This window comes from Gymnoscopelus microlampas (genome assembly GCF_963454915.1).
Source record: "Gymnoscopelus microlampas genome assembly, chromosome: 21".
NCBI classification, from domain to species: domain Eukaryota; kingdom Metazoa; phylum Chordata; class Actinopteri; order Myctophiformes; family Myctophidae; genus Gymnoscopelus; species Gymnoscopelus microlampas.
Genome location: NC_139958.1, coordinates 38,675,274 through 38,696,963, shown reverse-complemented (window position 1 = coordinate 38,696,963; position 21,690 = coordinate 38,675,274). Strand labels below are relative to the sequence as shown.

General features: G+C 41.9%; 1 protein-coding gene across 1 annotated transcript in view; it reads right to left on the bottom strand.

Moving 5' to 3' along the window:
• Positions 1-21,690, bottom strand: part of slc27a6 (solute carrier family 27 member 6) — a 38,039-nt gene that overhangs the window by 3,002 nt on the left and 13,347 nt on the right. The window contains exons 6-10 of the mRNA XM_084046598.1: positions 18,773-18,967; positions 12,704-12,794; positions 10,018-10,216; positions 1,638-1,735; positions 192-322 (exon numbers count right to left, since the gene is read on the bottom strand). Coding sequence (XP_083902724.1) covers positions 192-322; positions 1,638-1,735; positions 10,018-10,216; positions 12,704-12,794; positions 18,773-18,967 — 714 coding nt within the window. The remainder of the gene's footprint in view (positions 1-191; positions 323-1,637; positions 1,736-10,017; positions 10,217-12,703; positions 12,795-18,772; positions 18,968-21,690) is intronic.

Genomic DNA, 21,690 nt, shown 5'->3' with positions numbered 1-21,690 from the left:
GCTTCAAAACGCCACTGAGCACTTTAATAGAAATTAATAGCTGGGGGCGGGGCAATCCGCCCTCTAGTTATATCATACCTTTATGGACACAACACAGAGAAATGTGGGGAGGAATGAATTGGCATAACGACTACATTGCGTACAGAAAAGGGGTAAAAAGTAACGACGAATAAAAGACTGTCAGTTCTTACCTGAATGCGTATGAAGATGGGACGGGCGTAGGCTGGCAGATCGTTCACCACGCGATCAAACAGTTTCTTCCCGTCAAACGTATGATCTGCTCTTATGATGACAGCAGCCATCCCTGCTCTGCCTTCATTTCCTGTGGACCACACACATACATCTCTGTTCAGTACTTTGTGGACCCCGAGGGGTTTTCAACAAATCTTTGTGTGATAGAACCTTTACTTTTTATATTTTTACATTAACCACTTGAACCCCTCGCATCTCGTCTCTGCTTCATCTCTCTCTCTCAGCTAAGGGGTCCTTGGCCTGAAAAACGTTGCAGAGACCCCTGCCGTAGACCACACACCTCATTGTCAACACATCTTCAAAGCTGCTCCTAACCAAATCGGTAAGCAGGAATTCAAAACTTTTCTTTCTTCTTTATTTATTTTGTGCAAGAACAATGTCTTTTATTTCAGCATGCTAACTTTCCAGAAAGAGAGAGGCTGGAAGCTTGGAATCCCTGTCGTTGATGTCACTAGGTAGGCAACTATACCAGCTGTCCACAAGCCCACCAATGAGACACAGAGAAATGGTGCCATCTTATACTGCAGCCATATTAGTGAGGACCAATTATATGATGACAAGGATGAAAATGGGTGAAGTGCTCCTGCTCATTTAAGTTTTTGTTTTTTTTCCCCCGTGGTGCTACAGACTTCCACCATGGGCTGATAGTTTTAAATAAATCATTTTTGAAATGTGCCAAACAATAAATTCTGTCACATCCACTGGACGGCAGGTGCAGGACCAACAGTGGATCATGTAAGAAATAATAAAGTCTGCACACTGAAAATGTTAAAAGAAGCTCCCAGGCAAACATAACCCCTACCATATCAGCTGAATAGATTTACAGAATAATAGCTCACACTCACACACACACACACACACACACACACACACACACACACACACACACACACACACACACACACACACACACACACACACACACACACACACACACACACACACACACACGGCCGGTGGAGGGCTGATCACCGCTCTAGGCGAGATTCCTTTGATGTGCCCACGTTGGACCCTTGATTTTTTTTGCGGTTATGGGCGGATTACTTTTTTTCGGTTACTTTATTTCGGTTATAGGGTTAGGTTTGTGATATTTAATTCTGATTTTACCGATTTATTATCATTATTATTATTTTTTCCCGACTTTTTTTGCCGCCTCGCAAACTGCCGCTCTAGGCGGCCGCCTAGGTCGCCTTAATGGGTGTGCCGGCCCTGCACACACACACACACACACACACACACACACACACACACACACACACACACACACACACACACACACACACACACACACACACACACACACACACACACACACACACACACACACACACACACACACACACACACACACACGCAAGCATGCACATAATACACACACACAATACCTGTAATTTCCACGCCGTAAACATTGACTTCCTGGATGAAGTCTACCAGTCCAAGTGTTTCCGCCACTTCGGTGGTCGCCACGTTTTCACCTTTCCACCTGACGTCAGCCAATGCAAACACAACACAATTCATTACCCAAGAGTCTCTGCAAGCATGTCCGGCGAGGAGGCGCTGTGATTGGCCAGTCTTCGCTTTGACTGGCAGTTCTGCCTTGGCAAATGCCTTGGTGAAACTCACTGTCTCCCCTATAGACCAATTATTTGTTTACTAACATTGAGACTGGATGCACAGGTGATTGTTTCACGCAATCAATTCCCAACCTGTTGTTTCGGGGTGCGCTGGTTTCAGCACACCCCAACCCCCTCTTGTGTGTTGGCTAGTGAGGCGCGTCCCAGCGAGACCTGACAGAATGGGTTTCATTGCGCGCATACTGGTTGCGCGCACACTGGTTCTTATCAGTGTGACGTCGTCTGTTAAGGGGTCTATATATGGTAACAGTGGCGTAGCCAGAACGCTAGTATAGGCTGGGCCTAGGCGAGAGCGGGTGGGCACGCATGCACACGTGTGCCGTTTTTTTGGCGTATTCTTTTACTTTTTTCTGGTTTTTGGTTACTTTATTTCGTTTTTTTGGTTAGGGTTATGTTATTTAATTCTTATTTTTGCCTGATTATATTTTGCCTGATATATATTTATTTTTTTTGCAAAATCGATTGGGTGGGCCAGCTTTCCATGTGGGTGGGCCGCAGCCCACCCAGGCCCACCCGTGGCTACGCCCCTGCATAGTAATACAGTCAAGCCCCTAGCGGGTCTATACATGTATGGAAGGATGACTGCTATTGCTTAAACATGTAGGCTAACTTTATAATGTTGTGGGACATGATATGCTATATAGTTGCGACCGTAGGTCGCACTTACTACAGAAAGCTGCTCCAGGTGTCCGTCCGTCACTCCGTCACTCCGTCACACACGTCACACTTTTGCCCTGCTCATATCAGATTTTGCACACACACTCCTTACCTGCCAAACTACACCCTCCAAGGACCCCCGGAGCTCCAGGGACCCCCAGCTGCCTCGGGGACCCCCAAGTGTAAAAAATGAGCACATGTGGACAAATTACCAAATGACCACCCCAACGGGGCTGCTCACGGGGCATTCCCGGGGACCACCCACTCCTGGTGCTCCAGAACGGATGCAAAAGTGGTGGCGCCCCCAGTGGAGGACCCCCTACCACTGCAGCTCACATAAAATGCTGTAACTCGGGGGCTTGCCCCCCACAAACAATCCCTCCTTTCCCCTATAAACACACTCTCTCTCCCACACCACACACACACACACCAACAGCTCTTGCCTACATTGCCCACACAACTAGGAACCAATCGCCGTTACAGCCCTCTTCTGTATACATGTGACCTACGGTCGCTTATCTCCCGATTAGGGAGTCTTACTGGTGAGTATAAGCCTATATATGGGCATGCGCCCTTTTTTTGTTTTGTGTTGTTCAGTCAGGAACACTCATGTCGTAAGTAGATTTAACCATTTATTGCAACAAGTGGAATACAGTTAAACTTGGTGTTAAATAGCTCCCGCTCTCTTTTTTTTCCCAATAAATGTTTTTATCCCACGGTTTTTGTTACCCATGTTTTTCCACCCAGTGCCAATTGCCTAAGCTTGTAATCCTGGACGCTACTCTCCCTCTGCCAGCCTGGGGAGAGCCCCGAACTGAGCTCATGCTTCCTTCAATGCATGAGGAGTGAGCAGGCCACTTCTTATCACCTGACAGGGGGGTCAGGTGATAAGTTTCCCCGGTAGGACGTATAGCGTGTGGAAGGAACACGCTATTCCAACCAATTCCTTTCCCCTCCATCAGGCTGATAGCTGACAATGCATTGTGAGCTTATAGATCGGCTATTTGGAAAAGATTAGTATGCATTTCGTACATTTAAAAACTTTCTGCATAATGAGTACTTTTACTTTTGGTACTTCAAGTACATTTTGATGCCAATAAGTTTGTATACTTTTACTTGTCCCCTTCATGCCCATATATGGAGATCTCTAGTATCTGTCAGTCCTTGTCCCTTTTATGCCCATATATGGAGATCCCTGATGTCATCAGCATATGCTCATATACGGGCATGCCTCCCGTTTGTGCCCATATGTGGAGCCGAGTGATTTGCGCCCGATGCCATGACGGCACACCCTTAAGCCAATTGTAATATAGAGTGAGCAGCGGTGTAAAGTAACTACTGTAAGTACATTTACTCAAGTACTGTACTTAAGTACAATTATGTTACAATTATATTAGGTATTTTTAGCGGCGCTAGCCGCTCTATACCTTTAGGTATAGAGCGGATATTAGCCCTCTATGCCTGGCTTTTGCGCCAACGTTCTGATTGGTCAGGTGCGCCAACGTTCTGATTGGTCAGGTGCGTCAACGTTCTGATTGGTCAGGTGCGTCAACGTTCTGATTGGTCAGGTGCGCCAAAGTTGTGATTGGTCACTATTCATGACATCACTATGATGTCATGAATATAGAATTCGATGTCTATATAAACGATGACAATGACTTCATCTTATTATTCATTTGGCTAAAGTCTCCGTCTAGGTAAGTTATTTAAAGTTAATATGACGAATAGAAAGAGAAAGATACAAGAACAGATGAAGGGTGAATGTATAGAAAGTCTGAGTTCGGGACCCAGTCATCCGTTATGACAGAATGGTTTGATAGAGACGATCGAGAATCCAAGAGTCCGTTAAGGTTCTGATTGGTCAGGCCCGTCAAGGTTGTGATTTGTCAGGCAAGGGGACTATTCATGACATCACTATGATGTCAAGGTTTATTTTTTATTTCCTCATGTTTTTTTTTGTATATATTTTTATTTGGCTAAAGTCTCCTTCTAGGTAAGTTATTTAAAGTTAGATCCTCAATTTAACTTTATCTGTCGTCGACGCTCTGATTGGTCAGACCCGTCAACAAAGTGATTGGTCAAGCTTCACATGACACATGGCTATAAACACATTATAAACACATATCGATGACATAATGTGGCGCCGCTACCTTCACACAGGGTGTGATTTTTTACTTTACTGGAGTATTTCCAATTTTCAGTACTTTTACTTCTACTCCACTACATCTCAGATAAAAAATATTTTACTTTTACTCCACTACAATTATTTGAAAACTTTAGCCACTAGTTACTTTGCAGATATAAATTATTATATCATAAAACATACATTAACCACTTTAGCCGATTTTATACATAGGCTATTTTTGAACATTTTAGTACTTTTACTTGTGGTACTTTAAGTATATTTTGATGCATATACTTTTGTACCTTTACTCAATGAACATTATGAACACAGGCCTTTTACTTGTAACAGAGTATTTCTACATTGCAGTATTGTTACTTTTACTTGAGAAAACAATTGAGTACTTTTTTTCCACCACTGAAGATGTGCATAATTTATCTCGGATTTTTATTTTATTTTATTTTTTTTATTTACTGCAGGGAAAACCTCATGTTTTTCTTCTTTTTGGAGTTGGAGGGGACACGTTCCCTCCGTCCCCATCAAGATGAGCGTCCATGTTGACAGGAGAGATGGTCAGAGGAGCAGAGTTTGTACCACCATTATTAAGAGAATACTTATTGAAGAATGGATATAGTTTCTCAGTGAAGGTGCATCCAGTGAAAGAGTAGAGATGAACTCTGGCCTCCACGTCATAAAAGGAGACCAGACCCTCCTCAAAACCCACAAACACTCCCACTTTCTGGACCTTCTTTCTTACAGGAAGGCGGACAGCAGGGACAGCAGCAGCCCAGAACACATTTCTATTCCCCAACCCAGAGCCGGTCCACCCTATACGCACACTACGCAGGTTGCGCAGGGCCCCGCCTACCCGCGTCTTTTTTTTTCTTTTTCCTTTCGTCTTTTTTTACCCGCGTCTAAAAGGGGGCAGGGCAGGGCCCCCTTTCCTGTATCCTGCTTAGGGCCCCTGTGGAGTCTAAACCGTCACTGCCCCAACCCAAACCCTCAGCTCAACATCAAACAGCTTCTTCTCCAACTCCTGACTGAGTGTCTTCTCCAGCTGAGCCACAGCTGTCCTCATAGTCTCCACATGTGAAGACTGATGGACATTGACCTTTGTCCAGTCCTTGTTGGGTGGAGGGGTGTCGATGGATGTCAAGCGGAGGAGGTGGTCTTCAGTGTGCTGCTTCAGCAGAGAGCATCTCCTTTTCAACCGAGTGATTTCCTTGCGCAGATCTTCGATGAAGCCTTCAGCCTGTTTCGCCGTTGTTTTATGCTTCTCTTTGATCACGTCAATGAGCTCAGCCTGGCTCCTCTCAATACGGCTGATCATAGCAGTGAAGACCTGCACACTGCCTGCTATCACTGTGTCTGCATCTTTCCTGCTGAGCTCAACGGAGCGTCTGAACTCCTGGATCTTCACTTGTCTCTCCTGGATCATCTGCTGAACTTCAGCCTCTGTCTTTGCTTCATATTCTACTTTCAACTTGTGACTCCTGAACTGATGAACCATCTCAGAAATACAAGTATTCACAGATACCTCTGGTCTCTTATTGAAGATCTTTTTACACAGCGGACACTGATACACAGCACTAGTGTCCCAGTAATGTGTGATGCAGGTTCTGCAGAAGGTGTGTCCACATGGAGTTCCGATTGGATCAGTGAACACATCCAGACATATAGCACAACGTAATTGCTCTTCAGACAGGAGACTGCTGCCAGACGCCATTTCTACACACTGAGATTAAAAGTGCTTCTCACACTCTGTGTAATCAGCTTTTAAGCTGACTGGAATCTGACATCATCAACTACAGTATGATGTCAGTCTTGCCCAAATGTGGAGTATATGCCCATATACGGGCATGCTGATATGCCCATATAAGGAGATCTCTGTATATGTCAGTCCATATCCCTTTAATGCCCATATATGAATATCCCTGATGTCATGAGTATAAGCCCATATATGGGCATGCGCCCTTTTGTGCCCATATATGGAGCTGACTGATGTGTCAGTCAGCTCCGTGCTTATCAAAGTCAGTATGGCCCCCTGGAAACAAATGCTGCCCACCCCTGCTTTAGAGCCATGCACACATGGCTTTCAGTTTAACATTCAGTTTAAAACATTTTGAGTCATGTAAGACTCTGTCTGAACTATAAGGTGGAGGCTGGGGTGGTGGAGGCACGCTTTGCCAGCAGCAGCAGCTGCAGCAGCAGCAGATTTTTTGTTTTGATTGTATTGCTGTATTGTTATACTGCCCCTCTATGGATTAAGTTTAAGCAGGCTAGCTTGTATAAACTTCAGGTTGCCTATAATGACTGCTTGCGTCTACTGTTGAAAAAACCTAGGTGGAGCAGTGCTAGTGAGCTGTTTTGCAACCTGGGTATTAGCACCTTTCAAGCTCTTCGGAGAGATTTAATGTATAAATTTATGTGTCGTCTGAATGAGTCTCAGAACTCTATTATTGGATTGTTGGTTAATCCCTGCCACAGTGTTACTCGATACCAGTCTCCTTTCTGGAAACACTGGTACGATTGCCTTATTTATAGCTGATGTTTTATGACTTTGTACTGTGTTTTATTTTTGTACTTTTATATGTTTTTATGTGTCTTGTTTTTATTGGACCTTGTGTCTGCTAAATAAAGTTGATTGATTGATTGATTGTTATATTGTGTTTTTTGCTTTGGCAATGTAAACGTATGTTTTCCCATGCCAAAAAAAGCCCATTGAATTGTGTGGCAGCAATTGAAAAGCAGAGATCCAGTGTAGGAGGGAGCCATTTTTAAACGGACCGCCTTGTTGAGGGAATGAGGTGTGATTGGTGTGTAGAAAAGCGTGGCTGGCTGAAAGCAATCAGCACTGACAGCCGATTACAGCTGAGGCGTATATGACTCCCCTGCCCTGCATGAATTAACACGATGTTCATGTTTTTATATTGTTGCTGATGGTCAGAAACAGTCTCCATATTTCATCTTTTTAATGTTTTTTTTTTTTTTTTTTTCATGAATAACTGTCCTATTTAACACTTCATAGTGTGACTGTCGTGCACGTGCAAAAGTAGCGCTCGCAACACATCCCGATGAGAAGCGTTGTGAGCTTGTTGATACGCTATTTGTCTTGGCAATTTTTGAAGATTTGGAAAATTGTTGATAACTTGGGAAATGTTTGCCAATAATGACATGGCCAAATAGGGATGCCAGGTTTGTCTTGGGTTTTTATAAATATTGAACCAGTGGAAAAATATTTGTAATGGAAATATGGAAAAATAAAACAAGAGTTTGTGGCTAAATAATAACTACATTGGATCCATTTGGAAAACAGGTTTTTTTTTTTCTCCATTTCTTGACGTAATGGTTGACAGCGACAATATGAAAATTGAACCAACAGGAAATTGTATTGTAATGGCAGTGATTTTAGTTTGCACTCATGCTGTACTCTGTTATAGCGGCCAGCCTGATTTGGGGGGGGGGTTACCAGGCTAGCAGAGAGGGGCAATTGCAACAACGTCTAAGCTACAATAATGGCAACACATCCACTCCTGTGCGCCGTCTGCTTCAGTTCTTCAGTTCTTCAGTTCTCCAGATATGGGCATAAAAGGGACGCGGGTAGACAGACAGATACAGAGATCTCCATTTGTGCTGTTTTAACTTGTAACATGTGTGTGTCATTGATTGATTCCCCAAACTAATAATAAGAGGTGTATTATTAATAAATACTCTTTTAGTTTCCAAATAAACAATTCTGTATCTCAAGGGACGATTGGCAACCCTAAAGTGTAGCTTCCCGTATTATGTGTCTCAGAGGACACAGATCCAGCAGCTTCACAAAGTCATACCAATGCCCATGCCACTCTCTCTGCCCTGCATGCTGAATGGACCTAGCGGGCAACGCTCCTCCCCAGCGCTGCATTGGGACTGGAGTCTCAGCCGCCCACAATGCTAGCCGCTATAGCTGTCACGCTCGGCAGCCAACCTTACTGTTTGCCTCACTCATCCTTCCTTCAGCTCGTTAGCTAAACTGGCCCTTTGGTGGCCGCACCCAGGTGGCCGAAACGCTATCACAGAACCACGAGGAAAGAGATTGATGGTAACCGCTCGGAAGCAGTGGAGTAAAGTAACTAAGTACATTTACTCAAGTACTGTACTTAAGTACACTTTTGAGGTCTTTTTTACTTTGTTGGGGTTTTTCCAATTTTCTGTACTTTTACTTCTACTCCACTACATCTCAGAGGCAAATGATGTACTTTTACTCCACTACAACTATTTGAAAACTTTAGTTACAAGTTACTTTGTAGATTTTGATTATTGTTACAAAACATGCATTAACAACTTCAACCATATACATCGCGGCCATTTGAAAATAGCAGATCTACAAGCTCACAATGAGTCGCGATGCGACGCATTGTGAGCTTGTTTTAACCACTTGAACCCTATAGTCCCTCAGGGCTCTATACTAGTGTATTTTCAGGTTTTGCTCTACATGAAATATCTTTGCTGAAAATAGCCGATCGACAAGCTCACAACGCGTCGCTTTGAGGCGCGTTGTGAGCTTGTCGATGTGCTATTTTCTGCGAAAGCTTTCACCACAATACGGATACTGGGGTTTAAGTGGTTAAATATGTGGAACATTCGTTTTAGTCCTTTGACGACACCTCTGGTAGCTGCATTGTCATTACAGCGTTTGTCTATACGGAAGTACCGCTCAAAAACGAATGCTGCGAGGTCCTAGCGCCAGAGGATATTTTGTGGGAATGCACCCACAGTCAGAAACTGTATTTATTAAGATTAAAATACATCAATAATTTAAATACGATTTCCGGTACATTTCTGGTGCTTGTGTCATTTTGGCACGTGTCAGGGAGAGACACTTGCGAATAAAAATAGTGTTTAATAGTGTTTGGAGAAGAACTCATTTGTAAAATATACCAATGAAAGAATCAAAAAATGACTTTTGTTTCATTGAAGCAGTGACACAATATGACCTTAAAGGAGTAGTTCACCCCAAAAATAATCTTATTTTCTATCAATTACACACCCAATGAAGCATTGCATTCATGGAGATTTGTTTTATTTTTGTCACTTTCCTAAGCCAATAATTTGACTACCGGCGGAGAGAAGCTAATGTATCCGGTAGGAGACTAAAAGGATACTCTTTGAGTCTCCTAATGGAGAGACCGCCGGTTATCAAATTATTGGTCAGGAATGCGACAAAAACAAACAAATCTCCATGAATTAAATGCTCCATGGGGTGTGTAATTGATAGAAAATATGTAATTCTTTAGGTGAACTATCCCTTTAATGCCGCTTCAGTGGCCCATGGGGGCATGCATCGGGAAAGATGCACTTCCTCTCGTCTACCTGTAGGTGTCTCCCACTCTGTCTTTGAAGCAGATGAAGTCGTCCTGGTCCTCGGCCATCAGGTCCCCTGTGTTGACGTAGGCGTCGCCCGTCACAAACACGTTTCGCATCAGCTTCCTCTCCGTCAGTACTTTGCTGCCGGCATAGCCGAAGAACGGGCTGGTGGCGCTCACCTTCGACAGCAGCAGTCCCGTCTCGCCTGGGGGGGAGAAAAACAAAGACTAAACTTGAGACAGGAGGCAGGATCTATACATGGGCGCTGTTCAAGTATCCCTTTCTATGGAGACAGATTTATACGTAGTTGTATGATAGTATCCAGCGCCTAAAATAGCCTATAGGCTCTATGCACAGCAGCCATATTGGGAATGAATTGGGCCCCTTCCTTACTTCCTTCACAGGTGTTACCAATGATACTAATTAAGGCTCTGTTCCATTTAGTGTGGCATAGTGGTTGTCTTATTTTCAAGGACCCCCATAACTCTGAGAGTGTACAAATGGAACCAAATGTCCATTTGGTTCCATTTGTACACTCTCAGAGTTACACACCCACCATAAGGGGCCATTTGGGGACCAAAATGGAGTGTTTCTAGTGCGCCAAAATGCACGATATCACCCTAACCAGAATGGAACAGAGCCTTCATTAGTATGATTGGTAACACCTGTGAAGGAGAAAGGCTCAATTTCTTTCCAATATGGCTGCTGTGCATAGAGCCTATTGACATGTAACATGAGAAACATTGTTTTAAAGTTGCCATATAAACTTCGAGAAAAGTGGAGGAGCACTGCCTGTGACCTGCAAGAGCGAAGGGGTCATAGGGCAATGTTTAACGATCTGGTTCAATTTATTGAAAAGCGAGTCAGAATTGTTTCAGAATGATCCATTGTTTGGCAGTCGTGTAAAGTAACCAAGTACATTTACTCAAGTACTGTACTTAAGTACAATTTGGGGTATTACTGGAGTATTTCCAATTTTCTATACTTTTACTTGTACTCCGCTACATCTCAGAGGCAAATATAGTACTTTTGCTCCTCTACAATTGTTTGAAAACTTTAGTTACTAGTTACTTTGCAGATATTAATTATTATATTATAAAACATGAATTAACCACTTTAGCCCCATTTTATACCGAGGCTATTTTCAAACATTTTGTACTTTTACTTTTGGTACTTTAAGAATAGGTTGATACTTTTGTACTTTTACTCAAGTAACATTTTGAACACATGCCTTTTACTTGTAACAGAGTATTTTTATGTTGTGATATTGCTACGTTTACTGAAGTAAAATATCCGAGTACTTCTTCCACCACTGTTGTTTGGCAACATTCAGGAAATAGAGGTGCAGCTCCAAGCCAGATAAAGGGTCAGAAGGAGCAAAGAGGAAGCAGTTTTGCCACAAATGTTGTTGTGAAGGAAGGAAAGGCAAACGTCAGAATGGACGCACACTCCTCCCCTCCCCCTACTTACCAAGTGTGTTTGTACTGCAAAAGGAGCAGTCACTTATTGGACAAGTGCACACAGTTTGAAGGAACATTGCACAAGGAAAAGATCAACTTCATAAAGTAGAAGGGAATCTGTTTGTGCTGCCTAAAGGACACATAAGCATGGAGCTGGTCTTAAACTTGAAGCACAAGTAAAACAGCATTGATGATCGCACCAGACCTCATTTTAAGACCAGCACACCCCGTACGCAAAGTCAGCGCTAGATAATTTGCTATGGGGCTGCACCATTATGACCAAAATGAGTATCACGATTATTTTTCAAGGTTATTCATTGAGTTTAATAATAATAATATAAAATAAAAAAACTTTGGTTTGAATCAAAATAAAACTGGTCCTTCAGAATAAATATCAAAACGTAACATTAAACATAACAACAGAGCACTGCTTTCACCTTTAAATATTTCTGCTAATTAACACATCTTTGCAGACTTAAATACTGTTTGTATTCACTCCAGTGCATCTCCTTCTCAGTGAGAAAATATTAAGTATTTTATTCCATTCATTGTACCTGCATGATGGATGTGAATAAAACTGCTGAACCTCACTAGTGGACATACATTTTAACTGATACTTTGTCGTATGACAGTTTCGCGTTTATGTCTAATGTCTAATGTATTTGTAATTCAGTTCATAAAGTTAACATAAGTATAACTAAATTAATTTGAAATTAAATAACAATGTAACTTTTCAGGATTCCAATAAAAAGTAGGGAAAAAATAAATCAGGATTCCAATTCAAAAATAGCAGATCTACAAGCTCAAAACGCGTTGCGGTGCGACGCGTTTTGAGCTTGTAGATCTGCTATTTTTGCTACTTTTGTGTGACATAGAATGGCGAAATACGGCATTCATTCACGAAAAAGGTTAAAATACAGAGATAAGAGGTGTCTGCCCGACAGTATATGCAAAGTGGCCCTCTGGAGTGAGTGTGGAAATATAGTGGCCCTCTCCATCATCAAAGTTGCCCACCCTGGCCCTGACGTAGACAAACAAGCAAGTAGGGGGGGAAGATACTGAAATGTGCCTTGCACTGGCGTTATGTGGTTTAGCCACAGGGCCCTACTGCATCAAACAGTAAGTATCAAACAAATAATCAAGCAAAGTAAATTGTACCTCAAGATTGAACTCTAGTAATGTACTTGAGGAAAGGTACTTGGTTACTTTCCCCCACTGGGTGGTGGGCTTACCTTTCTTCACTCGCTGACAGAAACCGTTGGGATCTTTCACAGGTTCGTCTTTCACCAGGTCATACTGCACCAAGTCATACTTGAACAGGAGCTGTGTCAAAAAGGTCAAAAACACACAGAAAAAAACAGCAGTTTTTGAGTGGGGTTTAGCTTTCATTTCATTTAGTTTTCATTATTGGACCAATGGGGAAACGAAAAACAAATCAGCAGTCAATCCAAGTACATCAATTTCTTAATTTTGAACACAAAGCCATCATTTTTTTATGCCTCTGGTCAAAGGCCAAGGCGGCTAGAACAGTGGTTCTCAAAGTCTACAACAGTGGTTCTCCAAGGGTCTGTCATTTGTACACTCTCAGAGTTAAATTATCACAGTAAACAGTGTAGATTCGAATACCAAAGATTAAAAAAATGAAATGGGGGTCCGTGGTCTAATCTAATGCATATAAAACTGAGGGTCCTTGAAATTCAAACTTCCATGAACTACCCCACGCGAGGGTTGACATTTCTAACACTGAGTAAACGCCTGGAATTGAATTTTGACCTTCAGGCAGTACCACTTGTCAACCAGTAGGTGTCCTACCCAACCACCAAGTTCTACCTCCAGCCACCACCACCACAGCTGTGTGTGGGTTATATTGTATTAACATACTCTACATACAGATTGGACAAAATTGCATTTTAATCATTAAAAAACAGCCGTGTTTTTTGGAAACACCAGCAGCCAAAATGTCAAATAATATAAGAAATAGGCAACAGTTTTGAAAATAGCCGATCTACAAGCTTGTGTTGTGAGCTTGTAGATCTATTTTCACAATATTTATCTGTGGAACCGAGTCAAACTAAATGTAACGCCTCGACTCCTACAATTCCAAGTGCTTGTCAGGGTGGGGGGTCTCCCGTTCAAATATGATTATTTTGGGGGGTCACAGCCTGAAAAGGTTGAGAACCACAGAGTGCTTTGTACACATTTTTGTTTAAACTTAATTGCAAGAAAGTGCCATGTGCAACGTCCAAATGTTCAGGAGAGGAAAGGAGTTTCGTAAGAATATAATCAAATTACCAGAAAAGGGGGCAAAGATGATTTAAGTGCCTTCTGTTTTGGCTGATCAGTAGAACTGTAAGGTTAATGCTCTTAACCTTACAGCAGCTTTGAGGGATTAACGCACCGACAACCATTCTGTGCTCCAGGCTCTTTTTTGTTTGATCCTCGCTGACTACCCAACCGAATACAACATCGTTGTTGTCGGGCAGAAACCTCCTATCTCCATCGTAAATTAACGCCCTACTTGATCATACCACAGCGTCACACAAAAGCATCAAAAGTAGCAGATCCGCGAGCTTGTAGATCTGCTACTTTTGCTATTTTTTTTATTTGAATCGTGAAAAGTTACAGTTTTGGACATATGAGGTTTCAACCCGACAGACTATATACTCACTACTCGCATGTTAAAGTCCTTAGTGGTCTTTTAATGGTACTCTGGGGGACTGGTTTCTACACTTGGGGATGTTGCTGTACCTGCTTAGTACCAGTGGTGAAAGTACATATACTCAAGTACAATTCTGAGATATTTTTTTACTTTTTTCCAATTGTCAATACTTTATACTACTCAATAACTTATTTGTTTATTATTATTACGATTACTCCAATACATCTCAGAGGCAAATATTGCACTTTTACTCCACTGCAGTTACTTTGTAGATTTGGATATTTTTTTACAAAACATACATTAACCACTTCAGCCCTATACATACTGTATATCCCTACAAGCTCACAACGTGTCGCAAAGTGGCGTGTTGTGAGCTTGTAGATCTGCTATTTTCAAAAGATTTCTAGACATTTTTATAAATGTGCGTTTACTTTTGGTATATATTTTGATGGCAATCATTTTTGCACTTTCACTCAAGTAAATATTGAATACGTGATTTTTACTTGTAAAAGAGTATTTCTACATTGTGGTATTGATACTTTTACTTAACCCGTTAAAACTGGGAAAGATCCATTTTGGATTTTTGCGTTGGCTATTCAAAAATAGCAGATCTACAAGCTCACAGCGCGTCACTTCGTGCCGCGCTGCGAGCTTGTAGATCTGCTATTTCTCTCTTTTTTTATCTTGAAAGTGTGAGAACAACTGATTTAGAATGAATTTGTGGAATCGGCCTCAGGTTTTTAATGGGTAAATGTTGAGCACTTTTGAGGATCTCCCTTCTGCCGCCTGGGGAACGTTACAGGAGCATCAGTGCAAGGACAGAAAGGATGAGGAACACTTTCTTCCCCCAGGCAATCAGATTCTTGAACTCAAATCTCCCTAGTATATGAACCCTGGGAGGTATATGCATTCTTATGCATCAAAATAGGTGAGATGAACTATGGATGAAATTCATTCTATTTCGCTCATTTTTATAACATGAATTCTTAGTTTTTAGGACTTTTTATTCAGGTCGATAGGGTATGTTTCTGCACTGTTTGTTTTGATTCTTTCATGAACTCTGTTGTCTTTTACTAGGAGAAACACAACACTGCTTGCAGATGGAGAACAAAATGACAAATAAAGCCATCTTGAATCTTGAATCTTTTCCCACCACTGCTTAGGAGGGCTTATAGCTTGGGCCCAGCGTCTCTTTTCAGTGATGCCTTTCCTACCCTGTATGTGAACCAGCGACCTGGATAATACACCGCGTTATTCTTAGTAAATAACCCCTCCCACCTCCCACCCCCCTTCCCCCCATCCACTTAGGGATAAAAAATAAAGTAGCCATGTGCTCATGTTGAAAGAGGTGGACATCCAGGTTACCGAGGGAGACTTGCCTCTTGCTGAAACTCCCTGATATATTTGCATTGGTTCTCAAAACTTTTTCATTTCAAGGACCCCCCACATCATTTAATATGTGTTTGGCCGCGGAACACCGTCACAAAAATATTTGGTGCCACCAGAGCTACTGCCTCTCTTGGCATATTACTATAGGCTGCATTGGTCAGCTGCAGCGGTCAAGTTCAAGTTTATTATGTCCCAAACTGAGCAAATTATGCTACAGCTGATAATTTGGTAAACTCCAAGACACAGTAAACATACATACACAAGACATAAACATAGACATACTGTAGACATGATCACAAGATCCAGATAATAAGAGCTACTATTATGCTTCCTGCTTCCGTTATTGATGGCACGAATGGAAGTTAGTACAAATGAGAATATGTACCTATTGTTTTTAGCTGCAGGGGGTCTTTAACCTTTGGCCGGAAGGTAAGGAAAGTAACTAAGTAGTAAGTACATGTACTCAAGTACTGTACTTAAGTACAATTTTGAGGTATTTGTGCTTTACTTGAGTATTTCCAATTTCCAATACTTTTACTTCTACTCCACTACATCTCAGAGGCAAATATTGCACTTTTACTCCACTACAATTATTTGAAAGCTTTAGTTACGAGTTACTTTGTAGATTTTGATTATTATTACAAAACATACATTAACCACTTCAGCCCTATATACATTGCGGCCATTTGAAAATAGCCAATCTACAAGCTCACGATGCGACGCATTGAGAGCTTGTAGATCGGCTATTTTCAAAAGATTTTTATACATTTTAAAACTTGTAATGGGACATTCTGCATAATGAGTACTTTTACTTGTGGTACTTTAAGTGCATTTTGATGCCAATACTTTTATACATTTACTCAAGTACATTTTGAATTCCGCACTTTTACTTGTAACAGAGTATTTCTACAAGTATTTCTACTTAAGTAAAGCCTTTGTCAACCTTTGTCAGCTGGTACAGGGAGGATGAAAGCATATATAGTTTTTATCGATTTTCAGTGACCACCTTTCTTTTACTGATGCACTTTGAACATGCCATTTTCATTCACGTTTGAAATCTAGGCTTCTACCGTTGCTAAGCTGCCGGTATAGCGCACATGTCCGGCACTCTGAACTCTCAATGACCCCAATCAACAACCTGTAGGCTCCTCACACAGAGAAGCAGTCTCACACACACAGACAGCGCTGCCTGCAGTGGATAGAACAGATTTTTTTTGACTCGCGGTAATTACCACCTTGTAGATAATATAAATAACATATATTATGAAAAGTATAATTTGCTACAATTTGCCCAGAGTACGGAGATAGTTGTGCCGTGGTGCGCATGCGGATCACGGGTCCGCCCATAGAGTACCACTGAAATATGGGCTTAAAAGAATGGTTCACACCCTAAATTACTTTTTTTCTATCGATTAGTCACCCCATGGAGACTTGAATTCATGGATATTTTTAGTTTTTGTCGCATTCCTAAGCCAATAATTTGATGACCAGCGGACCGATAGGCAGCGGTTCCAGTAGGAGACACAAAGGAGACCAGGGGCGTCGTTACGCGGCGGCTTCGGTGGCTATAGCCACCAATGTTTTATCCAAAGCCACCCATAAAAAAATAAAATGATATATCTATAACCCTAACCTAACCCTACCCCTAACCCTAAAACCAAAATAAAGTAACAAAAAACGGGGGGAAAAGTACCCAAACCCGCGGAAAAAATTGTGCGCCGGGGGGAGGGACACAAGCGGCACTCTGAGTGCCGCGCTACAAGCTTATAGATGTGCTATTTTTGAATAGCCAAAGTGTAAAATAATGTTTTTTTGCTCAAATCTAAAGATGACAGACACAGATGCGTTCCCCGTCCTAACAGTTAATGGATTAACTGTTAGGAGCAGCACTAGGCAAATATTAAGCAGCATTTGGGTCTTCAGTGTCTTGCTCAAGGACACATCGAGCCTGGAGGAGATGCCGATTGAACCGGCTCTACCTCCCTAATCGCAGCCGCCCTAGTTTTAATGAGCAGATTCAGAATTCAGAACAGAATTGTTAAATGTAAAAACGTTACCTCTACACTGCCTTTTTGGACAAAAGATGGTTCCAACAACTCATTCTGCATGCATTAATAGAGGGAGAAGACCCCAGTAAACTCGAATCAGAAGAACCCACAAAAAAAAGATTTTTTTTTTAGAGACAGTTTTTTGGCAAACATTTAGGATGTCATTCAGGCACTTAGCTTATAATTAATAATACAATCAGTTTCAACGTGTTTAACACAAAACTGTGCTGAAAATACATCATATAGCCTACACACATAAAAAGGATGAGAAGAATAAAACATGTTTTAAAAAGTGTCAAAAGAACCAATATTTGAATGTCAATTTCCTCAGAGTTGCTGGAGGGCTAAACTGTTGCTGGAAGCTGGGGGACAAGTCAGCATGATGGCAAATAGATCAAACTTGACAAATAGTATAGGGCTAGCATACTAGAGCAGTGGCTCTCATTCTCAACTGGAATATGAGTCTCTGGAAAATGGCCAGTACACGCAACAACCGTTTAGTTTTTTTGTCGCATTCCTAAGCCAATAATTTGTTTTATCCACCAATAAAAAAAATAAAAAAAAATAAAAAAGTTTCTTATTTTTTTTTTTTTTTTTTTTTTAAATTATATATCTATAACCCTAACCTAACCCTACCCCTAACCCTAAAACCGAAATAAAGTAACAAAAAACAGGGAAAAAGTACCCAAATCCACGAAAGATTTCGCGCGCGTGCAGGGGGGAGGGACACATGCACGCGCACGCAGCACGCGTGCATGTGTCCGTTGCCTGGGGGGCTAAGCCCCAACCTAGTAGAGACCTAGCAACGCGTCTGAAGGAGACGCTTTGTGTCTTCTACCAGAACCGCTGCTAGTCATCAAATTATTGGCTTAGGAATGTGACAAAAATATCCATGAATTCAAGTCTCCATGGGGTGACTAATCGATAGGAAAAAAAAGTCATTTTGGGGGTGAACTATCCCTTTAAAAGGGACAAAGACCGACAGACAGACATATACAGAGATTTGTGGATCTATTGATATTTCTGGACAACCGCTGATCCGACGACTTCTGACTCGGCTCCTTGGCGATACACACGCCAAGTCGGAAAGTCGATCGGCCTGACGGCGCTCAGTCAGTAGTGATGGCGCGCCAAAGTTCCGATGTCGTTCAGCCTACGGTATAGTATGAAGCATGAGAATCCTACTCGGTAGAAAAAACACTCACCCTGTAGATGGCGTTGGAGCGCCCCACGGCGCCGATGCGCCCCGTGTGGTTCATGAAGCACAGGTTCCCCTCGGTGGAGCCGTACAGCTCGCACATCCGCACCGCCCCGAAGCGCGTGTGGAAGCGACGCCACACGTCGGGCCGCAGGCCGTTGCCCACGCCCATGCGCACGCCGTGACGCCGCTCCCCGTCAACCTGTGTGGAGAGAGAGATACCTTCATTGAGCCTGCCCGTGGGGGGAATAGGCTCTATTCACAGCAGCCATATTATGAAGACATTCACAGGTGTTATCAATGATACTAATGAAGGCTCTGTTCCATTCTGGTCAAACAGAGTCAGGGTGCTGATATTGTGCATATCTACAGTTGGGGTCCAGGGACCCTCATGGGCTTCCAAATGGCCCCTTACAGGTGTGTAACTCTGAGAGTGTACAAATGGAACCAAATGGAACCGTCGTGGAAACCACTGCGCTAGACTAAATGGAACAGAGCCTTCATTAGTATCATTGGTAACACCTGTGAAGGAAGTGATAATATGGCTGCTGTGAATAGAGCCTATTTTAGTCGCTCAGAGGTAGCACAAGCAGTTAGGGATACAAAGTTACAGGTACACAGTGGTGGAAAGTAACTAAGTACATTTACTTAAGTACTGTACTGAAGTACAATTTTGAGGTATTTATACTTTACTTGAGTATTTCCAATTTCCAATACTTCTACTCCACTACATCTCGGATCCAAATATTGTACTTTTTCGACATTTATTTGAAAACTTTAGTTACTAGTTAATTTGTAGATGTTTGATTATTATTACAAAACATACATTAACCACTTCAGGCCTATATACATTTTGGCCATTGGAAAATAGCCGATCTACAAGCTCACAATGCGTCGCATCGCATCGATTTTAATGCATTTTATACATTTGAAAACTTGTGAAATGGGACATTCTGCATATTGAGTACTTTCTACTTTTGTACATTTTGATACCAATACTTTTGTATAACTCAAGTAAATTATGACTTTTACTTGTAACAGAGTATGTCTACATTGCAGTATTGATACCTTTACTTAAGTGAGAAATTGTAGTACTTTTTCCACCACTGCAGGTATACAGAATAAGGAAAATACTGTCGGATACAGCAATTACAAAGGCAAGAAATAACAATAAGAAGCACCGTCGATACAGAACAACAGTACACACAAGTATACACCTATACAACTATCCTGCACTATGCAGAAAAATACCGTAACCAGGTTACAGTGTCCACACAGTATCCCGCCCCAAAACAAATGAAGTGTCAAGCAGTGCAACCAGTGCAATGCAAAAGAAAAGTGACAATATCCAAACCCTGGAGTGTCATTAGAGGTCAAAGTCCTTGGTACATATTTGATTCTAAGTTATGTGACAGTTGACCTGGCAGAGTCACCAACGTGTGTCTCGTTGTATATCCTCATGGCTACTGGCACAAAGGATATGGCAGGTCTCATGCAGTTCCACCCTGGGTAGGTGTGTCTGTCACACACATTCGATGGATTCCAGACCGGGCCGGTGGAGCCAGTGCCCAGGGGCCCTTAGGCAGCCCTATAGGCCGCAAGGCTTAACAACAATTTACTAAAATGTATAAAGCTTAAATACGCGGACACCTCCGCAAAGAAAAAGTTTGGAAACCTTGTTTCGGTTGAGTATTTCTCCCCTTCATTAATACCAATTGGTATTGCATTATATCGTTGGAAAGCTTGATTAGTCACCTTTACAACGAGGTACGTACACCTTGTAAGGATCACGCCTTTGTGGAAAATTGCCTAAATCCCCCAGTTGCCCTATTGCGAGGGCCTTATCCTGAAGAGACACATGTAGCATGTTGATGCTTGGAGCACACACAAACTCAACAAAGTAGCAGGACCCATGCTCAGGTGCCAGTCACACACCTGTAACTGGCACACACCTGTGACTGGCACACACCTGCCAGCACTTGAAGCTCAAAACGAGAGTCAATACCAACAGAAGAATATTGCAGGGGATTTTGGCAAAATCTACCCACACGGTTAGCTGTGTTGCTCATTCCACGTTTTACCTCGTTGTAACAGTGACTAATCAGACTTTTTAACTATATAAAATACAATACCAATGTGTATTATTGAAGGGGGGAAATAATGACCGAAATAACATTTCCAAACTTTTTGGTTTTGTTTTTATATGGCCGTAACTTGGCCCTCGATCCACTGGGGGCACATATTCGTCTGTCTCTCTCCCTCTCTCTCTAAAAGCATTTGAATGCACCATGCATGAGATTTTCAAAAAAAGAGCAGATCTACCAGCTCACAATGCATTGCATCGCGACACCTTGTGGACTCGTCGATCAGCCATTTCTGAAAGTTTAGGTGTCAAAGTGGTTGGCAAATAAAAAAGTTCAGATAGTGTGTATTTTATATTCACTTGTTTGTTTGCATGCTCATTGCGTAATTAAAGTTAAATGCCCTTTTCATATAGGCTATTTAAAATGTATAAACTTAATTAAAAAAAAATATTATCTATCAATAAGTTATTTTTATTTATTTATTTATTAATTTGCTTATTAGTTAAATGTTCTCAAATAGAAACTTGAATCAAATCAAAGTGGTCATCGGCCATGTCCCCCCCCCAAAAAAACTCCCATCGTTTGGGGCTCTAGTTTTGGTGATGTAATCGGATGGTAATTGTAGCCTGTCTGTTTACACAAACAAACAAGTTTTCCCAGTGAACGATTGTCAGAAAGCAACCAGTTCTCCCAGTAAACATTGTGAATGGGAGTAAGAAGGAATGCCATGCGTAGAGTAGACGTGGCTGACAGACTGCCGCGGTCAAAGACGGCCTGTGTTGAGTCTGAACAAAGACAGCTTTTGACCACACCATATTCACACACATACACACACACACAC